The sequence below is a fragment of the Lissotriton vulgaris genome, chromosome 9 (genome assembly GCF_964263255.1).
Source record: "Lissotriton vulgaris chromosome 9, aLisVul1.2, whole genome shotgun sequence".
Classification (NCBI taxonomy): domain Eukaryota; kingdom Metazoa; phylum Chordata; class Amphibia; order Caudata; family Salamandridae; genus Lissotriton; species Lissotriton vulgaris.
In genome coordinates, this window is record NC_141697.1 from 280,364,235 (window position 1) to 280,388,471 (window position 24,237).

Genomic DNA, 24,237 nt, shown 5'->3' on the forward strand with positions numbered 1-24,237 from the left:
CACCAGCCTATCAGGAGCACAGCCAATGTCCCCACAGGCTTGTCCACCTTTTTCATGTTATCAATTCTGAACACAGAATAGATAGTTCGGATTGGTGAAACAAACGTGCATGCTAAATGTAACTATTGAAGATTAGTGTATGATGTACTAATGGGGGTACAGCACGCCTCATGCGCCGTGATCCAGTCTTGTTAAAGAGAAAACCTTATCGCAGTGCCTAAAAATTATTTGTGCCAAAAACAAGCATTTAACCCTTGAGCTGGTAGAATTAAAAAATAGCACCACACTGACCTATATCTTAGAAGGATTCAGATACAGTTGCCTTTTAATATACCACACGCTCAGCGTTGCACCTTCTTTATTTATCTGGTTTACAATGTTGTCTGAGAAGCAATCTGCAAGGCCAGGCTACCTTCATCCCCTCCGCTCGGAGCAGCTCAGAGACAAAAATTGGCAGATTCCTTCTGTATTTCAGTCCATACACATGAGACACTGTGGAGATGTTCAGCAGGATCAAACATGTTTTGACTTTCAAAATTCATTGTTATTAAAGTAGACGTGTAACTCACAATCTGACCACACATACACAAATAAAACAACCATGCACAATTGATGAGTGGAAATTCCAGTCCCCTACAAGAGGAGTGATAGCTTGAGGAAGTGCTAAAGTGTGATGCTTCTGGCAAAGGGCACTGTACAAATGCTGGTAACATACAATGTACAAACACCTCTGCTCACAGGGGACATGACCCTAGGATGAAGCCTCGGCACTGCGGACTCTACTGCTCTCTGAGCACGGGCATCCCAAATGCAGGTCATAAGAGGATCAGGCAAGGTACCGGCGAGGGTAAAGATTGCGAAAGCGGATCCCTCCTTTCACTCCGCTGGGATCATTAATAAACCATGACGCGCTGCAGAATTAACAGGATGGGAATTAAAATGGAACAAGTTATGAGCAGGCCAAACAAAAACAAAAGCAGCGAGGCTGGAAACTGGAGAATAAAGGTGAAGGACAACTCATCCTAGCCTAGGGGCCTGAAAGGGTTCTGAAGTGCAGCTAATCAGCTTTGGGTGGTCTAGTCCCTTGATTAGAAGGAAGACATTCCTGTTCCTTTTCCATCCAGTACCATACCACTGGTAGAGGTGCTGTACCTTGCTTTACTTGTCATACTAAACTTTACCTTTACCTTACAATGCCACCAAGTATGCATAGAGTAGCAGGCTATACTAACAGCCAGTATAGACAGAGTACCGTACTATATTCTTCCATTACACACACTTCGACTGTTGTACGACTGTGCGAGGGGCATCGCTCATGTAGAATAGGCATCTTGTAGGTTTTATGCCCTGGCTTGATGGTGCTTTTAGCCCACCTTCTGCGGTTCATGAATGGTGGTACATGTTTTGAACACATGTATTTTTACTTGTGCTTTGGCCAATGACTGGTGATTTAAAGCATGATGTCGCACATAGATTAAGGTTATGCATCATGTAAATTATGCATTTGCGGATCTGATACCGATCCTCCATCCAGAAATGTTGACTCCTGTTGTGCTGTTTGTGAACAATGCATGACCATAACAAGCTGTACACATTGTTGGGTCTGCAGGCCTTTCCCAGAGGAAAGCATGAATTACTGTTGTCTTAAGGAAGCTTATGTGAAAACCCAACCCACTCGCCAAAACCGATGACTGTTTCTATTCTGTTTGGAAACACTGGCTGAGCGCAATCACTATTAAACATACATCAAGCTCAAAGCACTTGATGCGACCTATGGGAGATCCCGGTAACACATTAAAACATGTGCATCTCATTCAAGTTTTCACATCAGAAATGTGATGAGGTCAATCTGCTCTTCTCCCTGATTAGGGATAGGTTATTTCTGGAGCTTAAAAGTCAGCCATCTTGCGACCTCAAAGTGCCAGGGCATTGGCTTCATGATAGGTCTGTGCAAGCAAGAGCACACCAATGGAGGGCATTAAATTGGGCTCTCAATCTTGGAAAAAAATGTGGATGCAAATCCACAAGAAATAAGGAGCGAGCAAAGGATCACACAGTGCCTTGCTCAAGCAGTTCAAATTTGATTGCACATTATGGTTGAATAAATCCTTAATGCACACCTTTGTTTCATAATACAATTAAAAGTTAATTTTACATTTATTTTTAAAAATGTGTGGATAACTATGGACCATGTACAGTTTCTATGGTATTGACGAAGTTAGGTTTATAGATGACACAATGTAATCATTTTCTAAATGTTGACGAACATTGTGATAATTTGATTTGCATTCCGAGCATGCGGAACAGAAAAGCTTCTTGTGTAATTCTCATGCACTCCTTAACCCCTCCCCTGCTGATGACAGAACCGCTCCGTCATCACCCGCAGTGGTACTGTGCTGCTGACGGAGCGGTTCCGTCATGGCCCGCCCGCCGCTCATGCGCGGCGCGAATTCCGCGCCTGCGCTGAGCGTTCTATTGAGCGGGCGGGGCCATGACGGAACCGCTCCGTCATAAGCACAGAGCAACCGACGCTGGTGACAGAGCGGTTCCGTCACCAGCATGCGCCCGCCGCTCTTCCGCCCCGCCCCCTTAGCACTGCGGCGGAATAGCCGCCGCAGTGAAGGGGTTAATGAGCAAGGAATCATATAATAAATCTGGATTATTTCCAGTCAGGACAGTTTAACAGAATGTATTTGGTTCTCTCCAGGATGGTCCTCGGAGAGACATTTCTCAGTGGCATTTTGTCAGGTGAATCAATGCACTTCTTATCAACACTAAAGGTATCTGATGAAACCTGAATCAGTCTCTATGCTCTGTGGTGAGGGTTGTTTGTCCCTACCAGTGCCTTGGCGAAGAATAGCTTCTCTGTGGGTACGCTCTTTGGTTAATTGGCTCCATCAGTGATATGTGTGAGTGATTTTGCCTCCCACAGGAGAATAACTCCACCACCAAAGAGAACATGAAAGAGGCTGCAGAGGGAGGAGTGTAAGATGAAATTTCTATCCTTTCTGGGGACTTCCGGGATCAGGGACTGGGTTCTGCATCACGTCACCAGCAGACATCTGGAAAACAACTGCAGAGCAGTGCGATTGTGAGCCTGCACAGCAATGGGACATTATAGATGCCTGGCTTAGAGAACTTTGCCAGCTTTGGACAGCTGGTGGTTTTAAAAAAACTGCGAATTTGCCAGGCACTGTACTTCACAAATGTGCAAAGCTATAAAACCATCAAACCTAAACTGGACTATTTCCAATATTACCACTCGAAAAAGAGATATTGGTATTGGTATCCTACGGTGACCCCCAAACCCCAGCTGCACACTGCTAGAAGTCCTAATTACACCGAAGGGAGTAAAATACTTCACTGCAACCAGCAAGAATAATCAAACCTTTAATTAACCAGTATTTAACCTTATTTAAGTTGGGCTTTTTATTGCTTGGAAAACATAAGGAGTCTAGACGTTTGAAAGATTCTCACGAATTGCTACTCAGGGAAACCCTCTGACTTGGATACTTGCATCTTCAAGTGAACGTCCCCCTGGGTGCCACCTGAGGCTTTCAGCAGGATGTACCGATCTTGAGCTATCCCTGGTGCAGACCTTTCGCACGATAACTTCGGCCCATTGTTTTCACTAAGAGGAGCTTCACTCAGGGCTTTCAGTGGGATGAAAAAACTGGGAGAGTCTCTCAAAGGGGCGTGGTCAATGTAATTCAGGGCGTGGCTTAAAAACACGTAAGCTACAAATCTGTATTTAGCACAGTGGGCCGCCCGACTTGTATTTTGCTGTTCCTGTCATTGCGTCCAGATATATGATGCAACAAGTCACATCATACCCACAAGTCAGGACTATTGGCTTTGTCAATGGTTGCATAAGACAAATAAGCAGCAACTATGGCTTGTATATAATATTGAAAACACTTCCACATAAAGCCCTGGTGAGACCACGACAGTGTTGCTGCCCCTGAGATTCAAAAAGAGAAGGGAAATCCAAAGAGAAAATGACTCTTTAAAGGATTTTCCTTCCCCTACAACGCTCACCGCACGCACATCGATGTGCCTGCCCTGCTGTCACTGCAGTCTGGAAACAAAAAACGGACCGCCTGTGCCAGGGCAGAAAACAGAGCCCGATAGAAACCTGCTTCCAGGCCCCCTTTAAAAAACTGCTGGTGCTCAGATCCGGTGAGACCCGGGCCACTTAAAGCCCTAGCTTCACTGAAAGAAATCACAGAACAGATACAGAACAATTCCAGCAAACACATACATTGATAACTACCCCAAATAAAGCAATTTTCTTTACTATCTGTTGTACAATTAGGGCTAGTGACTTGAGACTTGCGGCATTCCCCTTCATGCTATAATTCTTCTTAAACAGTGCTTCCTTGTAAGTAGTAATCCCGCCTAGACAGTAGTATGTAGTGTGTGTGTAATGTCTCTGTTTTCTATTATTTAACTAAATGCTCGCACCTCTTTCTAAGAGCAAGACTTTGCCTACTCGTCTGAACTTCTCACGCAAGTCGTAGATACTCAGTAGTCCCATCTGTCATTCTCAGACTAAGTTTTGCAGTTAATCTCAAAGTTATTTTTAATTTACAGACAGTGTACTAACATTTGGTGTTATTCATTCCATATGGTTTCACGGTACACCACCAAAACAAAGTTACCTAGTTACTACAGAACAGTTAAGGAATGAGTGCACTTATATAAGAAATATAGTGAAATCCTTACTGTTAGTAAAAGAAAGCGAAGTTCATTGATTTTAACTTCACTCTCATTGTCAACATTTAGGCTACTGTGCTGTGGATGATTTATTGGACAATAGAAATAAATTACAACTTGTACAATTTCTACACAAAAAAAGTTCTGAGTACAAAATAAAAAAAATACTTCAAGTACCTTAAAATTGTGGATAAAGCAATAATTTTGCAACCACAGCCCTTGCTCTTGCCAGGTCCAAGAGCTGCTCTGCAATTCGGTTTTGCAGCTTTTCTTCGTACGCTGGATTCAGAGCTGTCAGGCTCCTCATATCCTACAACATGCTGTGGTCTCTCCATTGCTAGAAAGGCCTAACTCAATCCCTATAGTTATTACCAATTTTAGGACGATTTCAATTCTTCAGGCAATCTCAGCTCACAGAGTCGATGGTGGCCTTTCAGTTACGTACTTCTTTTAAAGTGGTCTTGTTGATTGAGGTCATTCAAAGGAAGAGAAGATAGCTTCCTCCGTTCAATTTTGGATGACCGGTGGTTAGTTGAGGGTGCAGTGCTGTTAGTGTTCTTATTTCACTTGATTTGTCGGCAGCACTTGACGCCGCCAACTACTCTATTCGGCATTATTGTCTCTGGTCCTTTAAGCTGTGTGCATACCCCTCCATTGCTTAAGTCCTTCTTGACTGGTATTATGCATTCACTTTTCTCATGGCCTTGGCCACTGTCTGTGTGTTCTACCAGGGCTCCTCTTTCTCTACCACCTTGTTCAAGGCTTACATGGAATCATATATGCCTTACGTGGCTGCTTTAATCTCCTCCTATGTCTGCATTTCTACATGTACTGTAGCAACACATACACTCCTGTCACAGTTGGTGTGGGTCGAGCATGGCCGCCTTTCATTTCCAGCTGTGCACATGAGATGCTGGTGGCAAGATGTAACGCCTCTGGCTTAACATAGACAGAGATCAAGAGCTGGTGTTGTGGGGTAGGCAGAAACTTCGGGTGCGGGTACTCACTCCAGGAACTGGATGGCTGTCCTGTCCACGTTTACAATAGTGTGTAAACTGAGGTTCTAGTGAAACCTCAAGTTCTCTCTCAAGCCACAGATATTGTTGTGAATACCTCTGCCTGGGTCATTCATCTGAGACTTTTGGCAAAAGCTTGCCCATATGTTGACCAGCTCTATGGCCATGGTGGTGATTTTGAGATCCAAGCATGTTCATGGAATTTTCTGGATCAAGGCCGCCTGCATCCTAGTTTTGTCTTCAGATTAGTCTGTATTGAGCTGTTTGAGAGTTAATGGCCTAAAATCATATGTTCACACCTATCTGATCTTGGGGTGTATTTACTGATAATTGGGTGCCTGAGGAATACCTTTAAGGTACTTTGCAAAGTCCGTAAATCTCTCAAAGGGAGTGTCAACGCTTATTGAGTGCAGACTGGTACACTGTTGTCCTGGATCATGGACGTTCTATCAATTCTGAATGAATGTGCTTTTCAAATGCGCTTCCCGTTCAAAATCAACCAATGGCGCCTTCTTGCACCCACTCTTTCGTCTTGTGGCTCCTCGGTTTTTGTCATGTTCTGCTTCATACATAGCTCAAACCCGTGCTGCTTACTTCCTTCCAGCGGTTACTTCCTTTCAGGTCTGGTCTCTCCTTTCTATCTGGCATCTTCCTCTTCCAGATGTTATTAGTGCCAAGAAGCCTCAAGGCGAAGCCGCTTTAAAAGCAACAAAATCCATTCTGACACCTCTGCTTCACAGTTTAAGCCTTGCTACAAATTGGCGGCAACATTTTTGCAGCACCCCCCCCCCCCCCCCAATCCTCTCGCACAACAACCAACACTTTCCCCACATTGATCACTGTAAACAACGCTCTACCATCCGTAGACAAAAAACAGAGTAACCTCTTACTCTTCTACCTTAAAGCGCTTTGGGCCTTGTAAAGTGTAAAAGCGCTACAATTGATCTACTAAAGTTATTTATATCCTGGCTCCAGTACCTACAAATACATGGAGCATGCCCCCTTTAAAACCTTGTATAACACCTTTAAGGGGCACTAAAGCTGTGTAACTATTCACGCCCTGCACCGTTCCTGGAGCGGGTGTTTAAAGTGACACCTACGCCCCTCACTGAGGTCTGAAGGCGCGCGCGCCTCCTCGGGAGCTTCCCGGGCAGTGAGGCTGGGCTGAGGCGAGCAGCGGGCTGGGGTGTGTGTGTGGGGGAGGGGGGGGGGGGGGGAAGGGGGGCTCGGGAGTGGGCGCGTGTCGGGGGACCGGATCTAAATATAACCAATTACACCACATCAAATTAGACAGATGCAAAAACGCTGAGCAAATACCCCCACCGGCCAGAGCTGGGAGCGTTTATCGTGCCTATAAATTATTGATACCAGATTGCAGACGATGCGATTGGACGGAGGGAGGCGGCGAGTCTATCCGGTCCCTGCCTCTCCTCCCGCCACGCTCCGGGGCAGCTGAGGGTGATAATCTCCTTCTAGCCGGAGGCGGGCAAGATGCGCGGTGCTGTCAGGGAAGGATGCGAGCAGCGGGACACGGCCCCGCTGTTTTCGGGGGGTCTAGGGTGAGTGCCACAAACTAGTGATGCTGGGACGCGTCCGATGGAGCGCCTTCATTTAGGGTAGTGGCGGGAGTGTATGTGTGGGTGCTTCGGTACTGGGACGTAAGGAGGCGCTGCAGGTCAGGTTGCAAGGCTGGACAACTGCTTGGTGCCCTGGTAATGAAAAAGTAGGGAGTTGTGCAAGTAGGGATTAAGAAGATGAACTGCTTGATCTCAGTGTGAGTACGATTACAGCAATAGTATGGCTGCTGCAAGTCTGGACTGTGGTGCGCTGGGTGCTTGCACTGTGAGTACAAGTACAGCAGCAGTACGGCTGCTGCAAGTCTGGACTGCAGTGCTTTGGGTGCTTGCACTGTGAGTACAAGTACAGCGGCAGTACGGCTGCTGCAAGTCTGGACTGCAGTGCTTTGGGTGCTTGCACTGTGAGTACAAGTACAGCGGCAGTACGGCTGCTGCAAGTCTGGACTGCAGTGCTTTGGGTGCTTGCACTGTGAGTACAAGTACAGCAGCAGTACGGCTGCTGCAAGTCTGGACTGCAGTGCTTTGGGTGCTTGCACTGTGAGTACAAGTACAGCGGCAGTATGGCTGCTGCAAGTCTGGACTGTGGTGCGCTGGGTGCTTTGACTGTGAGTACAAGTACAGCAGCAGTACGGCTGCTGCAAGTCTGGACTGTGGTGCACTGGGTGCTTGCACTGTGAGTACAAGTACAGGACAGAAGGGCTGCTGCAAGTCTGGACTGTGGTGCACTGGGGGCTTGCACTGTGAGTACAAGTACAGGACAGTAGGGCTGCTGCAAGTCTGGACTGTGGTGCACTGGGGGCTTGCACTGTGAGTACAAGTACAGGACAGTAGGGCTGCTGCAAGTCTGGACTGTGGTGCACTGGGGGCTTGCACTGTGAGTACAAGTACAGGACAGTAGGGCTGCTGCAAGTCTGGACTGTCGTGCTTTGGGTGCTTGCACTGTGAGTACAAGTACAGCAGCAGTACGGCTGCTGCAAGTCTGGACTGTGGTGCACTGGGTGCTTGCACTGTGATTACAAGTACAGGACAGTAGGGCTGCTGCAAGTCTGGACTGTGGTGCACTGGGTGCATGCACTGTGAGTACAAGTACAGGACAGTAGGGCTGCTGCAAGTCTGGACTGCCGTGCTTTGGGTGCTTGCACTGTGAGTACAAGTACAGGACAGTAGGGCTGCTGCAAGTCTGGACTGCGGTGCCTTGGGGGCTTGCACTGTGAGTACGGGTACAGCAATTGTACGGCTGCTGCAAGTCTGGACTGTGGTGCATTGGGGGCTTGCACTGTGAGTACGAGTACAGCAACTGTACGGCTGCTGCAAGTCTGGACTGAGGTGCATTGGGTGCTTGTACTGCGAGTAAAAGTACAGCGACAGTAGGGCTGCTGCAAGTCTGGACTGCCGTGCTTTGGGTGCTTGCACTGTGAGTACAAGTACAGGACAGTAGGGCTGCTGCAAGTCTGGACTGTGGTGCCTTGGGGGCTTGCACTGTGAGTACGAGTACAGCAATTGTACGGCTGCTGCAAGTCTGGACTGTGGTGCATTGGGGGCTTGCACTGTGAGTACGAGTACAGCAACTGTACGGCTGCTGCAAGTCTGGACTGTGGTGCATTGGGTGCTTGTACTGCGAGTAAAAGTGCAGCAATAGTAGGGCTGCTGCAAGTCTAGACTGGGGTGCCTTTGGGGCTTGCACTGTGAGTACAAGTACAGGACAGTAGGGCTGCTGCAAGTCTGGATTGGGGTGCGCTGGGTGCTTGCACTGTGAGTAAAAGTACAGCGACAGTACGGCTGCTGCAAGTCTGGGCTGCGGTGCACTGGGTGCTTGCACTGTGAGTACAAGTACAGGACAGTAGGGCTGCTGCAAGTCTGGACTGCGGTGCATTGGGTGCTTGCACTGTGAGTACAAGTACAGGACAGTAGGGCTGCTGCAAGTCTGGACTGCGGTGCCTTGGGGGCTTGCACTGTGAGTACGAGTACAGCAATTGTACGGCTGCTGCAAGTCTGGACTGTGGTGCATTGGGGGCTTGCACTGTGAGTACGAGTACAGCAACTGTACGGCTGCTGCAAGTCTGGACTGAGGTGCATTGGGTGCTTGTACTGCGAGTAAAAGTACAGCGACAGTAGGGCTGCTGCAAGTCTGGACTGCCGTGCTTTGGGTGCTTGCACTGTGAGTACAAGTACAGGACAGTAGGGCTGCTGCAAGTCTGGACTGTGGTGCCTTGGGGGCTTGCACTGTGAGTACGAGTACAGCAATTGTACGGCTGCTGCAAGTCTGGACTGTGGTGCATTGGGGGCTTGCACTGTGAGTACGAGTACAGCAACTGTACGGCTGCTGCAAGTCTGGACTGTGGTGCATTGGGGGCTTGTACTGCGAGTAAAAGTGCAGCAATAGTAGGGCTGCTGCAAGTCTAGACTGGGGTCCCTTTGGGGCTTGCACTGTGAGTACAAGTACAGGACAGTAGGGCTGCTGCAAGTCTGGATTGGGGTGCGCTGGGTGCTTGCACTGTGAGTAAAAGTACAGCGACAGTACGGCTGCTGCAAGTCTGGGCTGCGGTGCATTGGGTGCTTGCACTGTGAGTACAAGTACAGGACAGTAGGGCTGCTGCAAGTCTGGACTGCGGTGCATTGGGTGCTTGCACTGTGAGTACAAGTACAGGACAGTAGGGCTGCTGCAAGTCTGGACTGTGGTGCATTGGGTGCCTGCACTGTGAGTACAAGTACAGTGACAGTAGGGCTGCTGCAAGTCTGGATTGGGGTGCATTTGTGGCTCTCACTGTGAGTACAAGTACAGCGACAGTACGGCAGCTGCAAGTCTGAACTGAGGTGCTTTGGGGGCTTGCACTGTGAGTACAAGTAAAGTGACAGTGGGGTTGCTGCAAGTCTAGACTGGGGTGCCTTGGGGGCTTGCACTGTGAGTACAAGTAGCGCAGCAGTCGGGCTGCTTCAAGTCTGGATTGGGGTGCACTGCGTGCTAGCACTGTGAGTGCAAGTACAGCTACAGTAGGGGAGCTGCAAGAATTTGGTGCTTGCACTGTGAGTACAAGTACAGCGACAGTACGGCTGCTGCAAGTCTGGGCTGCGGTGCATTGGGTGCTTGCAATGAGAGTACAACTACAGGACAGTACGGCTGCTGCAAGTCTAGACTGGGGTGCCTTTGGGGCTTGCACTGTGAGTACAAGTACAGGACAGTAGGGCTGCTGCAAGTCTGGATTGGGGTGCGCTAGGTGCTTGCACTGTGAGTAAAAGTACAGCGACAGTACGGCTGCTGCAAGTCTGGGCTGCGGTGCATTGGGTGCTTGCACTGTGAGTACAAGTACAGGACAGTAGGGCTGCTGCAAGTCTGGACTGCGGTGCATTGGGTGCTTGCACTGTGAGTACAAGTACAGGACAGTAGGGCTGCTGCAAGTCTGGACTGTGGTGCATTGGGTGCCTGCACTGTGAGTACAAGTACAGTGACAGTAGGGCTGCTGCAAGTCTGGATTGGGGTGCATTTGTGGCTCTCACTGTGAGTACAAGTACAGCGACAGTACGGCAGCTGCAAGTCTGAACTGAGGTGCTTTGGGGGCTTGCACTGTGAGTACAAGTAAAGTGACAGTGGGGTTGCTGCAAGTCTAGACTGGGGTGCCTTGGGGGCTTGCACTGTGAGTACAAGTAGCGCAGCAGTCGGGCTGCTTCAAGTCTGGATTGGGGTGCACTGCGTGCTAGCACTGTGAGTGCAAGTACAGCTACAGTAGGGGAGCTGCAAGAATTTGGTGCTTGCACTGTGAGTACAAGTACAGCGACAGTACGGCTGCTGCAAGTCTGGGCAGCGGTGCATTGGGTGCTTGCAATGAGAGTACAACTACAGGACAGTACGTCTGCTGCAAATCTGGATTGGGGTGCATTTGTGGCTCACACTGTGAGTACAAGTACAGCAACAGTGCGGCAGCTGCAAGTCTGAACTGAGGTGCCTTGGGTGCTTGCACTGTGAGTACAAGTACAGCGACAGTACGGCTGCTGCAGGTCTGGACTGCGGTGCATTGGGTGCTTGCACTGTGAGTACGAGTACAGCAATTGTACGGCTGCTGCAAGTCTGGACTGTGGTGCATTGGGTGCTTGTACTGTGAGTACAAGTACAGCAATAGTAGGGCTGCTGCAAGTCTAGACTGGGGTGCCTTTGGGGCTTGCACTGTGAGTACAAGTACAGGACAGTAGGGCTGCTGCAAGTCTGGATTGGGGTGCATTGGGTGCTTGCACTTTGAGTACAAGTACAGGACAGTAGGGTTGCTGCAAGTCTGGACTGCGGTTCATTGGGTGCTTGCACTGTGAGTACAAGTACAGCAATTGTACGGCTGCTGCAATTCTGGACTCTGGTGCATTGGGTGCTTGCACTGTGAGTACAAGTACAGCAACAGTACGGCTGCTGCAAGTCTGCACTGTGGTGCGCTGGGTGCTTTGACTGTGAGTACAAGTACAGCAGCCGTACGGCTGCTGCAAGTCTGGACTGTGGTGCGCTGGGTGCTTGCACTGTGAGTACAAGTACAGCAGCAGTACGGCTCCTGCAAGTCTGGACTGTGGTGCACTGGGTGCTTGCACTGTGAGTACAAGTACAGGACAGTAGGGCTGCTGCAAGTCTGGACTGTGGTGCAATGGGTGCTTGCACTGTGAGTACAAGTACAGCGACAGTACGGCTGCTGCAAGTCTGGACTGTGGTGCACTGGGTGCTTGCACTGTGAGTACAAGTACAGGACAGTAGGGCTGCTGCAAGTCTGGACTGTGGTGCACTGGGTGCTTGCACTGTGAGTACAAGTACAGGACAGTAGGGCTGCTGCAAGTCTGGACTGTGGTGCACTGGGTGCTTGCACTTTGAGTACAAGTACAGCGACAGTACGGCTGCTGCAAGTCTGGACTGCGGTGCCTTGGGGGCTTGCACTGTGAGTACGAGTACAGCAATTGTACGGCTGCTGCAAGTCTGGACTGCCGTGCTTTGGGGGCTTGCACTGTGAGTACAAGTACAGCGGCAGTACGGCTGCTGCAAGTCTGGACTGCGGTGCCTTGGGGGCTTGCACTGTGGGTAAGATTACAGCAATTGTACGGCTGCTGCAAGTCTGGACTGTGGTGCATTGGGGGCTTGCACTGTGAGTACGAGTACAGCAATTGTACGGCTGCTGCAAGTCTGGACTGTGGTGCATTGGGTGCTTGTACTGTGAGTACAAGTACAGCAATAGTAGGGCTGCTGCAAGTCTAGACTGGGGTGCCTTTGGGGCTTGCACTGTGAGTACAAGTACAGGACAGTAGGACTGCTGCAAGTCTGGATTGGGGTGCGCTGGGTGCTTGCACTGTGAGTAAAAGTACAGCGACAGTACGGCTGCTGCAAGTCTGGGCTGCGGTGCATTGGGTGCTTGCACTGTGAGTACAAGTACAGGACTATAGGGCTGCTGCAAGTCTGGACTCTGGTGCATTGGGTGCCTGCACTGTGAGTACAAGTACAGCGACAGTAGGGCTGCTGCAAGTCTGGATTGGGGTGCATTTGTGGCTCTCACTGTGAGTACAAGTACAGCGACAGTACGGCAGCTGCAAGTCTGAACTGAGGTGCTTTGGGGGCTTGCACTGTGAGTACAAGTACAGTGACAGTAGGGTTGCTGCAAGTCTAGACTGGGGTGCCTTGGGAGCTTGCACAGTGAGTACAAGTAGCGCAGCAGTCGGGCTGCTTCAAGTCTGGATTGGGGTGCACTGCGTGCTAGCACTGTGAGTGCAAGTACAGCTACAGTAGGGGAGCTGCAAGAATTTGGTGCTTGCACTGTGAGTACAAGTACAGCGACAGTACGGCTGCTGCAAGTCTGAACTGAGGTGCCTTGGGGGCTTGCACTGTGAGTACAAGTACAGCGACAGTACGGCTGCTGCAGGTCTGGACTGCGGTGCATTGGGTGCTTGCAATGTGAGTACAACAACAGGACAGTACGTCTGCTGCAAATCTGGATTGGGGTGCATTTGTGGCTCACACTGTGAGTACAAGTACAGCGACAGTGCGGCAGCTGCAAGTCTGAACTGAGGTGCCTTGGGGGCTTGCACTGTGAGTACAAGTACAGCGACAGTACGGCTGCTGCAGGTCTGGACTGCGGTGCATTTGGTGCTTGCACTGTGAGTACGAGTACAGCAATTGTACGGCTGCTGCAAGTAAGGACTGTGGTGCATTAGGTGGTTGTACTGTGATTACAAGTACAGCAATAGGAGGGCTACTGCAAGTCTAGACTGGGGTGCCTTTGGGGCTTGCACTTTCAGTACAAGTACAGGACAGTAGGGCTGCTGCAAGTCTGGATTGGGGTGCGTTGGGTGCTTGCACTGTGAGTACAAGTACAGGACAGTAGGGCTGCTGCAAGTCTGGACTGCGGTGCATTGGGTGCTTGCACTGTGAGTACAAGTACAGCGACAGTAGGGCTGCTGCAAGTCTGGATTGGGGTGCATTTGTGGCTCTCACTGGGAGTACAAGTACAGCGACAGTACGGCAGCTGCAAGTCTGAACTGAGGTGCTTTGGGGCCTTGCACTGTGAGTACAAGTACAGCTACAGTAGGGGAGCTGCAAGAATTGGGTGCTTGCACTGTGAGTACAAGTACAGCGACAGTACGGCTGCTGTAAGTCTGGGCTGCGGTGCATTGGGTGCTTGCAGTGTGAGTACAACTACAGGACAGTACGTCTGCTGCAAATCTGGATTGGGGTGCATTTGTGGCTCACACTGTGAGTACAAGTACAGCGACAGTGCGGCGGCTGCCAGTCTGAACTGAGGTGCCTTGGGGGCTTGCACTGTGAGTACGAGTACAGGACAGTAGGGCTGCTGCAAGTCTGGACTGCGGTGCATTGGGTGCTTGCACTGTGAGTACGAGTACAGCAATTGTACGGCTGCTGCAAGTCTGGACTGTGGTGCATTGGGTGCTTGTACTGTGAGTACAAGTACAGCAATAGTAGGGCTGCTGCAAGTCTAGACTGGGGTGCGTTTGGGGCTTGCACTGTGAGTACAAGTACAGGACAGTAGGGCTGCTTCAAGTCTGGATTGGGGTGCATTTGTGGCTCTCACTGTGAGTACAAGTACAGGACAGTAGGGCTGCTGCAAGTCTGGACTGTGGTGCATTGGGTGCTTGCAGTGTGAGTACAAGTACAGCGACAGTACGGCTGCTGCAAGTCTGGGCTGCGGTGCATTGGGTGCTTGCAGTGTGAGTTCAAGTACAGGACAGTAGAGTTGCTGCAAGTCTGGACTGCGGTGCCTTGGGTGCTTGCACTGTGAGTACAAGTACAGGACAGTACGGCTGCTGCAAGTCTGAACTGTGGTGCCTTGGGGGCTTGCACTGTAAGTATAAGTACAGCGACAGTACGGCTGCTGCAAGTCTGAACTGAGGTGCCTTGTGGGCTTGCACTGTGAGTACAAGTACAGGACAGTAGGGCTTCTGCAAGTCTGGACTGCGGTGCATTGGGTGCTTGCAGTGTGAGTACAAGTACAGCGACAGTACGGCTGCTGCAAGTCTGGCCTGCAGTGCTTTGGGTGCTTGCACTGTGGTACAAGTACAGCGGCAGTATGGCTGCTGCAAGTCTGGACTGTGGTGCATTGGGTGCTTGCACTGTGAGTACAAGTACAGCGACAGTACGGCTGCTGCAAGTCTGGGCTGCGGTGCATTGGGTGCTTGCACTGTGAGTACGAGTACAGCGACAGTACGGCTGCTGCAAGTCTGGGCTGCGGTGCATTGGGTGCTTGCAGTGTGAGTTCAAGTACAGGACAGTAGGGTTGCTGCAAGTCTAGACTGGGGTGCCTTGGGCGCTTGCACTGTGAGTACAAGTAGCGCAGCAGTCGGGCTTCTTCAAGTCTGGATTGGGGTGCATTTGTGCAAGTACAGCTACAGTAGGGGAGCTACAAGCATTGGGTGCTTGAACTGTGAGTACAAGTACAGCGACAGTACGGCTGCCGCAAGTCTGAACTGAGGTGCCTTTGGGGCTTGCACTGTGAGTACAAGTACAGCAATAGTAGGGCTGCTGCAAGTCTAGACTGGGGTGCCTTTGGGGCTTGCACTGTGAGTACAAGTACAGGACAGTAGGGCTGCTGCAAGTCTGAACTGAGGTGCCTTGGGGGCTTGCACTGTGAGTACAAGTACAGGACAGTAGGGCTGCTGCAAGTCTGAACTGAGGTGCCTTGGGGGCTTGCACTGTGAGTACAAGTACAGGACAGTAGGGCTGCTGCAAGTCTGGATTGGGCTGCTGCAAGTCTGGATTGGGCTGCACTGGGTGCTTGCACTGTGAGTACAAGTACAGGACAGTAGGGCTGCTGCAAGTCTGGATTGGGGTGCACTGGTTGCTTGCACTGTGAGTACAAGTACAGCGACAGTGCGGTAGCTGCAAGTCTGAACTGAGGTGCCTTTGTGGCTTGCACTGTGAGTACAAGTACAGGACAGTAGGGCTGCTGCAAGTCTGGATTGGGGTGCACTGGGTGCTTGCAGTGTGAGTACAAGTACAGCGACAGTGCGGTAGCTGCCAGTCTGAACTGAGGTGCCTTTGGGGCTTGCACTGTGAGTACAAGTACAGCGACAGTAGGGTTGCTGTACGTCTAGACTGGGGTGTATTGGGGGCTTGCACTGTGAGTACAAGTAGCGCAGCAGTCGGGCTGCTTCAAGTCTGGATAGGGGTGCACTGAGTGCTAGCACTGTGAGTGCAAGTACAGCTACAGTAGGGGAGCTGCAAGCATTGGGTGCTTGCACTGTGAGTACAAGTAGAGCGACAGTAGGACTACTGCAGCCAGGGTCCCACTGGTAAGGCAGGCCCTTGGGCAATGGGCGATGGCCTGGTGTCTGAGATGCAGCTGTGGGCCGCTTTTATGGCCATGGTGGTGGCTTGTCTCTCTGCTGGTCAGATGGCCCAGTGGGTGCCTTAGGCGGTCTTTCCGGAGGCAGTTGCGCTTTTACCCAGGGGAGGAGGAGTCATTCTCAGTCTCTCACCGGGCTGGCCCAATAATGTATACAGTTTGAGCAGGAGCAGAGGGTCTTGAGCAGAAGCGGCTTCACTTATATTCAGGTGTGGTTCATCATTGTGAACTAATCCGTGCAACATTTGCATTTTTTGTTATTGCAGTGAAGTTGAGAAAACCTGCCTGTTTTAAAGAACCCCCATTTCCTTCTTTTTATAATACTTGAAAAACGGAAGCAGTGTTTTGAGAAAAGACTCAATCCGCAAATGTGGGTCACTTATTTTTATATGCCTGGCCCTACATTAGATCCCAAACCAACCCTGGCTGCAGGTCAGGTTGGAGGTGCATTGGCAGAGCTGTAAAAGCCCGCGCTGCAAGAGCAGTGCTGAGCTGCTTTGGTTTACCGTTCCGTAGTTCTCTGATATGCACTTGCAGGGGTTGCTTTAGTCCGGATTGGGTTCATCAGTAGGACTCTGTATGTGTTCCAATAATAAAGTAGAAGGGATGGCTGCAAGTCAGGGCTGAGCTGCATTGATTGAGCTGGTTGTGGGTAAAAGTGTGGGAAGTCGGGATAGGGGAGCGTCCAGGGTGCCTGACTCCGGACCACAGTGTTCATGGTTTGATCCCCGACTCCGACGGCAGGTTAGCCCAGCACCATGTGACTCTGGGCAATAGCTTGCTTAACATCTTCTATGCTCATGACGAGCTGAGCTCGTCATGAGGCACAGTGCTAATGTGCTCATGACGAGCTGAGCTCGTCATGAGCCGTGGAACGCTCACACGCAGGGATAATTCCCCTGCTGTGCTGAACGTTCCACGGAAACAGGTGTGGTCATGACGATCTCAGCTCGTCATGAGCACACGAGCACTGTGCCTCATGACGAGCTAAGCTCGACATGAGCACGGGGCGCTGTGCGCGCCCCGCCCCCCAGCACAGCGGGGGATTTACCCTCGCTGCGGAGGGGTTAATCTTCCCGACCGCCCCCAGAGCCGGGACACCTATCCGGAGGTAGTTGTGCACTTTACAAATGCTGGCATTTACTTTAGAAATGCTGGCATTGTCAGAGCTGTACATCCCAGTGCAGGCAGTAGTGGGTGGTTATTCAGTGTAGGGTGCGTTTCAGGTGAGGATTGACGTTCATCTCACAGCCCTGTGTGTTTTTCCTGTACTGGAATAGAGTGATTGCGGCACGTCATAACTGACCGGCTTCGAATGAGCTGGTTGCGTTTCAAAGTGCTGGCATAGTAAGCCTGACGGCTTGCAATGCTTCCAGTGATCCACTCCCACAGGGGCGGACCGTGACCACAGAAGGTTGCCATAAAAGCAACAGGAAAGTGCCTCTGTTGCCACTTGTGCCTAAAGCTCAATGTTGTAGAATTGAACCTCGATTTGTGTTTTTAAAAAAACTGTTCTTATTTGCCACCAACTGACCTCTCTTTCGCTCTCTTTTTTCAACAGGTCCTCTCCTAGCTTTTTTTATACCTAGCACAGCCTGTCCTGAGCTCCACTGCAGCACCGGAATGGCCGGGACGTCATCAAGGCACCGCATCAATTGAGGTCATCATCTACAAGGTCCTCTCCCTGCGCCACACTCTCTAGCCTCATCAGTACTCGCAAGGAACTGGAAAAAAGAGTCATCGACGTGGAAACTACTCTCCTGTTTGGTGACAGAACTGGGATTAACGAGGCGTTCATTTGTGCCATCAAACCAACAATTCACCCAAAAGCACCTTCTCAGTTCAACCCTTTGAGATCCCCTTGGATTTTGCCATTGTTTTTGATAATCGTGGACATTTTCCACAGCTTTACTGGTTGGAGTTGCGTTTTTACTCGAGAGCAGTGTGTGGTGTATCTGACTTTGCCTTCCTGTTCTTTTGTGGGCGGAGTCAGAGTTATCATGGGATCCGTCTTCCAGTGCCTGGGTGTCACCTTGAAGGTGTGCCTCTTGCTCTTCTACTTCATGGGCCTCTGTCTGGGCCTGGAGTTCATGGGCCTACCAAACCAGTGGGCACGCTACCTCCGCTGGGATGCCAGTACCCGAAGCGACCTCAGCTTCCAGTTCAAGACCAACGTGTCAGCCGGCTTGCTGCTCTACTTCGATGACGGTGGAGTCTGCGACTTTCTTTGCCTAACACTGGTGGATGGTCGGGTCCAGCTGCAGTTCAGTGTGGACTGTGCGGAAACCACTGTGTTGAGCGACAAGAAGGTCAGTGACAGCAACTGGCATTTCTTGATGGTCAGCCGTAACCACCTGCGTACCGTCCTGGTGCTCGATGGTGAAGCCAAGCCAGGGGAGGTGCGGCCACAGCGCCAGTACATGAACATCGTCAGCGACCTATTCTTGGGCGGTGTGCCACTGGATATTCGGCCAGCTGCTCTGACACTGGGCAGTGTTCGGGATGTCTTGCCTTACCGGGGGTTTATCCTGGACCTCAAGTACGGGAACTCAGAACCGCAACTCCTGGGAAGTCAAGGTGTACGCTTGGACATGGAGGGTCTGTGCACTGAGAACCCATGTGAGAATGGAGGTGCCTGCTTTCTGGTGGATGGGAGTCCCACCTGCGACTGCTCGACCACTGGCTACGGTGGGAAATTCTGCTCAGAAGGTAAGATGTTGGCTTCAGGTCCTTTCCCCCACAGGGATAATTAGCTGCAGTGATCTAACCGACAGCAAATTTGGTAAATGCTATTTCTAGAAAACTTGTCAGCCAAGGGAGCAGTCAACAACAAAACAACCTTCTTGACATATCTTTAACAGACAAATGACTGGCTCCCCCATGGGTCTAGTGGTTGCTTAAAGGTGGTAGTCTATCTAAAGACCTCCTTGAATTCCAGTAGATCTGCTTGTTTGCTTCATAGAGAAACATGAGACAGCATCTCACAGTGTTGCAGCCTGGTGAAAGTCAGAGAAACCAAATGGGTTCTTAGATGGCTTATACCCTAACAGTTATTGCTGTACCCTATCACTTCACCACTCTACACAGCACTTCTCCGTCCATGACCAAAGGGCATCGTGGGAACGTGACCTGATCTCCATTATCCAGGGGTTCCACAAACAACTGGAAGCATCTCCAAATACCAGTAATAACATCCCAGGTATCAATTCTTAGGCCACATTAAGATTAGGATTGCAAATGTTGGTGCATAAGCAAGGGGATGAGGTCATGGTTGATCTCTTCGATGGTCTTAGGACTGATTTAGATAACAAAACTTGACTATGTCATTTCCAAGGCATCCTTTTAAAGAGCAGGAGTCATGCACTGGTGCATCTGTACTCCATGTGCAGAGTTCATGAGATCCTCTGGTGAAATGCCAGCAAAACCAAAGAAGAGACGCACCATTTATGTGCTGGGTTTATTGCATCCTCTTGGGGAGCAGCAGGCATGTTCATAACATCCTCTGAGGGAGTATTGCACAAGTTGAGACACATTTCTTTATATACAGGGTTCAGAATATTCTGTACTGGAGTAGGACCGGGTTCATCATAATCTGTCCTGGAGCAGAACCCGAGTCATACACGTCATACACATCTGAAGCGACCTCCTTTATTCACAGGGATCATAGCATTATCAGTGCAAAACTCATGCACTGGTGCAAACACTATTTACATTTAGAGGGCCTTGGTGGTACAGCAGTCATGCTCTGGGCCACACATCCTTCATGTGCACAGTTCATAGCATCTACCTGGCAACCAGGAGTAATGTACATATATGTAGAGAGTTCAGAGTATCATCGAGTGGATCTGGAGCATTCACTAGTGCACACTCCTTTAGTTACACAGTTCCTAGCATCCTCTCGTGAAGCAGAATCTTGCAGTGGTGCACGCACATCATTCATAGATGGGGATCAGAGCATACTTAGTCTACCAGATTCACGGTACCCTCTGGTGAAGTAGAATCCATGCAATGATGAAACACATTGGTTATTTACAGGCTCCATAGCATCCTGTAGGGAAGCAGGACCTGTCTGCTAAATATGTATACAGGGTTCATAAGTGCCTGTACTGTTAAAAAAAGAACATTTGCATTTCTGCACCCACACTCTTTGTTGGACAATGAGCTATTCACTTAGAGCCCTGCACTGTTATTGTTGAAGGCCTTTTAGTAGGGTATGTTAAAAGCCTACATCCTTTCTGTGCATAGGTGTCTGTCCTGGACCAATCATGTGTGCGGAAGGTGTTGTACTTTAGGTGCCACAACAGGTTGATGCCAGTGAGAATAGCTTCTCTAAGCAAAGCCAACCCCACGTGTCAGTTGCAGAGGCATGCAGATGGGAGAGCTACACTGATAACTCTATAAAGGCACTTCTGTGTGGGAGGGCAACTGTCCGAGCCCTAGCGTGTGGGAAAGTGGTGGTGATGGTGGGAGTAATCACTTCTGTGGGGCTTCAGGATATCATGATCAAGTGTCATTAGTGAGCATGGCACGTATTGTCTGCGGAATATCCTCTTCCATGTATCAAATGAAATCTAAGATTTTATTTGCACTCAAGCCTGGAAAATCCCAAACATTATCTCCAGATGAGATGGAGCAGTCTTGATATTTACATACCCATCTCAGTGTTGTGGTGAGATTTGCACATGTGCTAATCAGTCTAGAAATAGAGGACCACATTTCCCAGAAATCACTAAGAGGCAATCTTGAAAACCAGATATAGCTTTAAAAACTGACCTCTGGAGTGAGAGCAGTTCATGCTGCAGGATGGAGGGGGTATAGTTTCTCCAGGCATGACCTGCCTTTCTCTATTTCTCTGTTGAGACCCCTCAGCTGCCCTCACTTCAAATGATTGAGTTCCTTCTACCCAACACTTTGAGGTGCCCCTCCTCTCCTGTTAAGAGAAGATGGAGGCCAGTCGACGCAGATTTGATGCAAGCGGCATGTACCGCTCTTAATAACAGCTCTTCTTGGCAGCTCGCAGGCCATAATGCAGGTATTGATTGGTGGTTTGGGACTGGAGATGGTAAAAGCGGCTGTTGAGAGCTCCACTTATCCGCAGTCTTGTCCTGCAGAGTCTCTGTTCTCAGTTCCGGCGGCCGGAGGGAACCGGAAGGCTTTCATGGCAGGCGATCCTGCTATTCAAACCACCGTGGGGTTACATGAGGTGATCATCCTTGCTTATAGTTCTCTTGTTCAAAAGACCATAATTAATATCCTCTTAACCATCTGAGATGGATTCAGGAAGACAATTGACACCTTTGTGAGTCCTACCTGTCAAATGGGCATGAATTCTGGGTCTGTTTCTCTTCTTTTCTAGACACCCCCTTAATTTCAGGCCGAATGATCCAGTTGTCAGAATCTAGATCTTAAATTGCCATGCCCAAAATTAGCACAAATATCCATATTTCACTCATATGTTTCTTTCACTTTTTAAATGGGAACTCCAAATTATATTGCAGAGAGATTTAATGTTCTTCTTCCCTGCAACAGGAGAATGTTTAGTGGGAAATGGAAGTACAACAATCATTTGGTTTGAAGTTTCAAGAGTGGGGAGTCGCCTGGGAGAAAGATTCAGGGGTGGGAAGAATTGCCACTACCTACGACAATACCATCCTGGGGGCCATGTAAACTTGCCTTCGTTTCTGGATTTTTGTTTCAAATGGGATTTTTGCAAATATTCCCAAAGGAGGTTTATGAATTAATTAGTGCCTGAAATTGGATTGATATCTGTAGCAAAACCTTTGAATCTGAATCCATTTGTGCGTAAATGGTTTTGCACAATCACCAGTCTTAAGTAGAGTTTTTTTGAGTGTTCTGAATTCCAGCATCTTGTGTGGAAATAGAACACATGGTTTGAGTTTCCCGTCTTAAAAGTGCATTCTATGTGGCCTTGGGCTTGTCCATTTCTGTTCCTGTACTGTAGTGATCAACCAGTGCTGGTAAATGATGCTTATAGCAAGTTGCATTGCATTTATATCTCGATTGGGAATTTGATTCTGAAGCAGCAATCTGAGATATATAAATAATGTCTGTGTATTGTTTGCGGATCGGCAAACTTGCACTGCAGCCCGTACCAGAAAGATGGCCCGGTCTGTATCTCTTTTATGGGAAGGCTGGTAAGAGGAACTGGTTATGGACAAATAGATCCTCTATGAATGGGCCAGATGGACACATCGCCCTTCTGGGCACTCTTGTCATGAGCTTCCAGCTAGATTGAACCGACTGGTCTTGGGAAGGTGAATCTTAAATCCAGAAATGTGAATCCTAAGACATTAACACCCAGGCTTGTGGAACTGAGACAAAAAACTGAATTAAAAAACATTAGGCACTGCAGTCCCATGCAAGCAAGCCAAAATGCATGCAGATGACAAGTTCGAGAGATGCTGACATTTTTGTTCCTCGCCATAATATTATTGTCAAACTAGCCATTCAAGCAGCATTGTTTGGAAATCTGTGCCACGGTCATCTGAAAGGCTCTATTCATTATTTATTCCAAGGTGCATTAACTGCCTGTTGTAACTATTAGGCTGAACACGTTGTGGGAGGCGCATGTAGCGTCCCAGCTGCCCCAACTAAGTATGTCTCTAAAGACCTGATGCGGAGATCCTAGGATTTGGAGTTAGAACCTCAACACGGTTGACTCTGCCCGCCTCCCTAAAAGATCCCCTAGAAGAGAAGCATAGATCTGCCTTGTAAACTGTTGTGCATAGACAAGAGATGTGTACAGGGTCTGGGCTCCCCAGAGCCGCCGAGCGCTGTATGAATACGATGATAATTGGCCTCTTCTTGCTTTCTGATTACAGAGCGAGGGAGGGAGACTTTTCCTGGGTTTGTGCCACGCTCCGGGATACGGACAAGTGGCCGCTCGCTCCGCAATTATACCAATTTTCCCTTGTGCTACAACAAATTGCTGGAGCGGCTGCCATTTCCTTAAAGGCGCATGGCCCTGAAATGGTGAGCTCAGCGAGATGGACGCCAGTGTGCTTAGACAAGACCACGCAAGTCTGTCCTCAGTTTCTGAGCGCCTTGTCCTGCCTGGAAAATGTAACAACATGTACCAGGGCTGCCGCTGACTGAGTTGGCGACTGTTGATGGTTGTTCTGCGATAGCTGAGTACCTTGTAGACTGTGTGTCTGATTGCTTCTAAAATCAGACACGTCCACAGTATCCTATTGGACAACAAAATAGGAAACCTGTGGACAAAGGCTCACCTGGCAATTAAGAAATTCACATTCAGTGGTCTGCCAAGTTTAATCGACATAAGGGACCACCCACATCAACCTACTAATGTTCACCTGCAAACTAAGATCTCTGCCGTTGTCTACGGGCCAATGCTTATTTAACCACACAGGCATCGATGGTAGCCACAGGCAAATATCCCACTGAAAACGGGGATATGCTAGTAATTTGTGCAACGGTGTAAAGTTGATTGCCTAAAAAGTATCCTGGGAAAAAAAGTGTCAGACACTGAAATACCTATAGGAACAAAAAGAGTATCGGTCTTTTATACAGTAATAAATGCACATGGTTCGGCCAGTGTTCCTCTAAAATCAGGGACATGCTCAGTTCCCTGTGGGAAAGTATTCCTTTAACAGAGGGATACCAGACATAAAATGTTTACTGTCTGCAAAATCCTGAGCAAACATTTGCTTGTCTGATCCAAGAGGCTGGATGATTGGTGCCCATGTACAAATGTAAACAAGCCCCATCACTTCCTGACTCCTACAGAAGCTTCATGAACAGATCCCCTGAAGGTTCACCTTTACTCTCATCTAGTGCCAATGTTGAACAGGTCTGTGTCTCATCTTCCCTCTAGGGCTTTAGGCGCAGGCACTTAAGTGCAAGAGATTACATTGCTTCATCATCTCCAGTTGAGCATTACCTTCTGATGAAAGCCATACGTGTACGACCGAAAGATACTGCGATGCCATCCTAAAGATTGATAGTGTGGTATACAAGTGCTAATTAATACCAATGCAGGACCTTACCAGCAGAGAGTGGAGGCATCTGAGATTGGACCACTATCATGGAGCCTAATCATACCTTAGCCGACCATGCTAGGTCTGAGTGAGCAGA

General features: G+C 49.3%; 1 protein-coding gene across 23 annotated transcripts in view; it reads left to right on the plus strand.

The window, feature by feature from the left end:
- Positions 1–24,237, plus strand: part of NRXN3 (neurexin 3) — a 2,233,908-nt gene that overhangs the window by 172,805 nt on the left and 2,036,866 nt on the right. For all 23 annotated transcript variants that reach the window (XR_015299916.1, XR_015299918.1, XR_015299917.1 and 20 more), the window contains exon 2: positions 17,684–18,831. Coding sequence is in view for 18 of the 23 variants with exons in the window: in XM_086937585.1 (XP_086793711.1) it covers positions 18,123–18,831 (709 nt within the window). In the remaining 5 variants the exon portion in view is untranslated. The remainder of the gene's footprint in view (positions 1–17,683; positions 18,832–24,237) is intronic.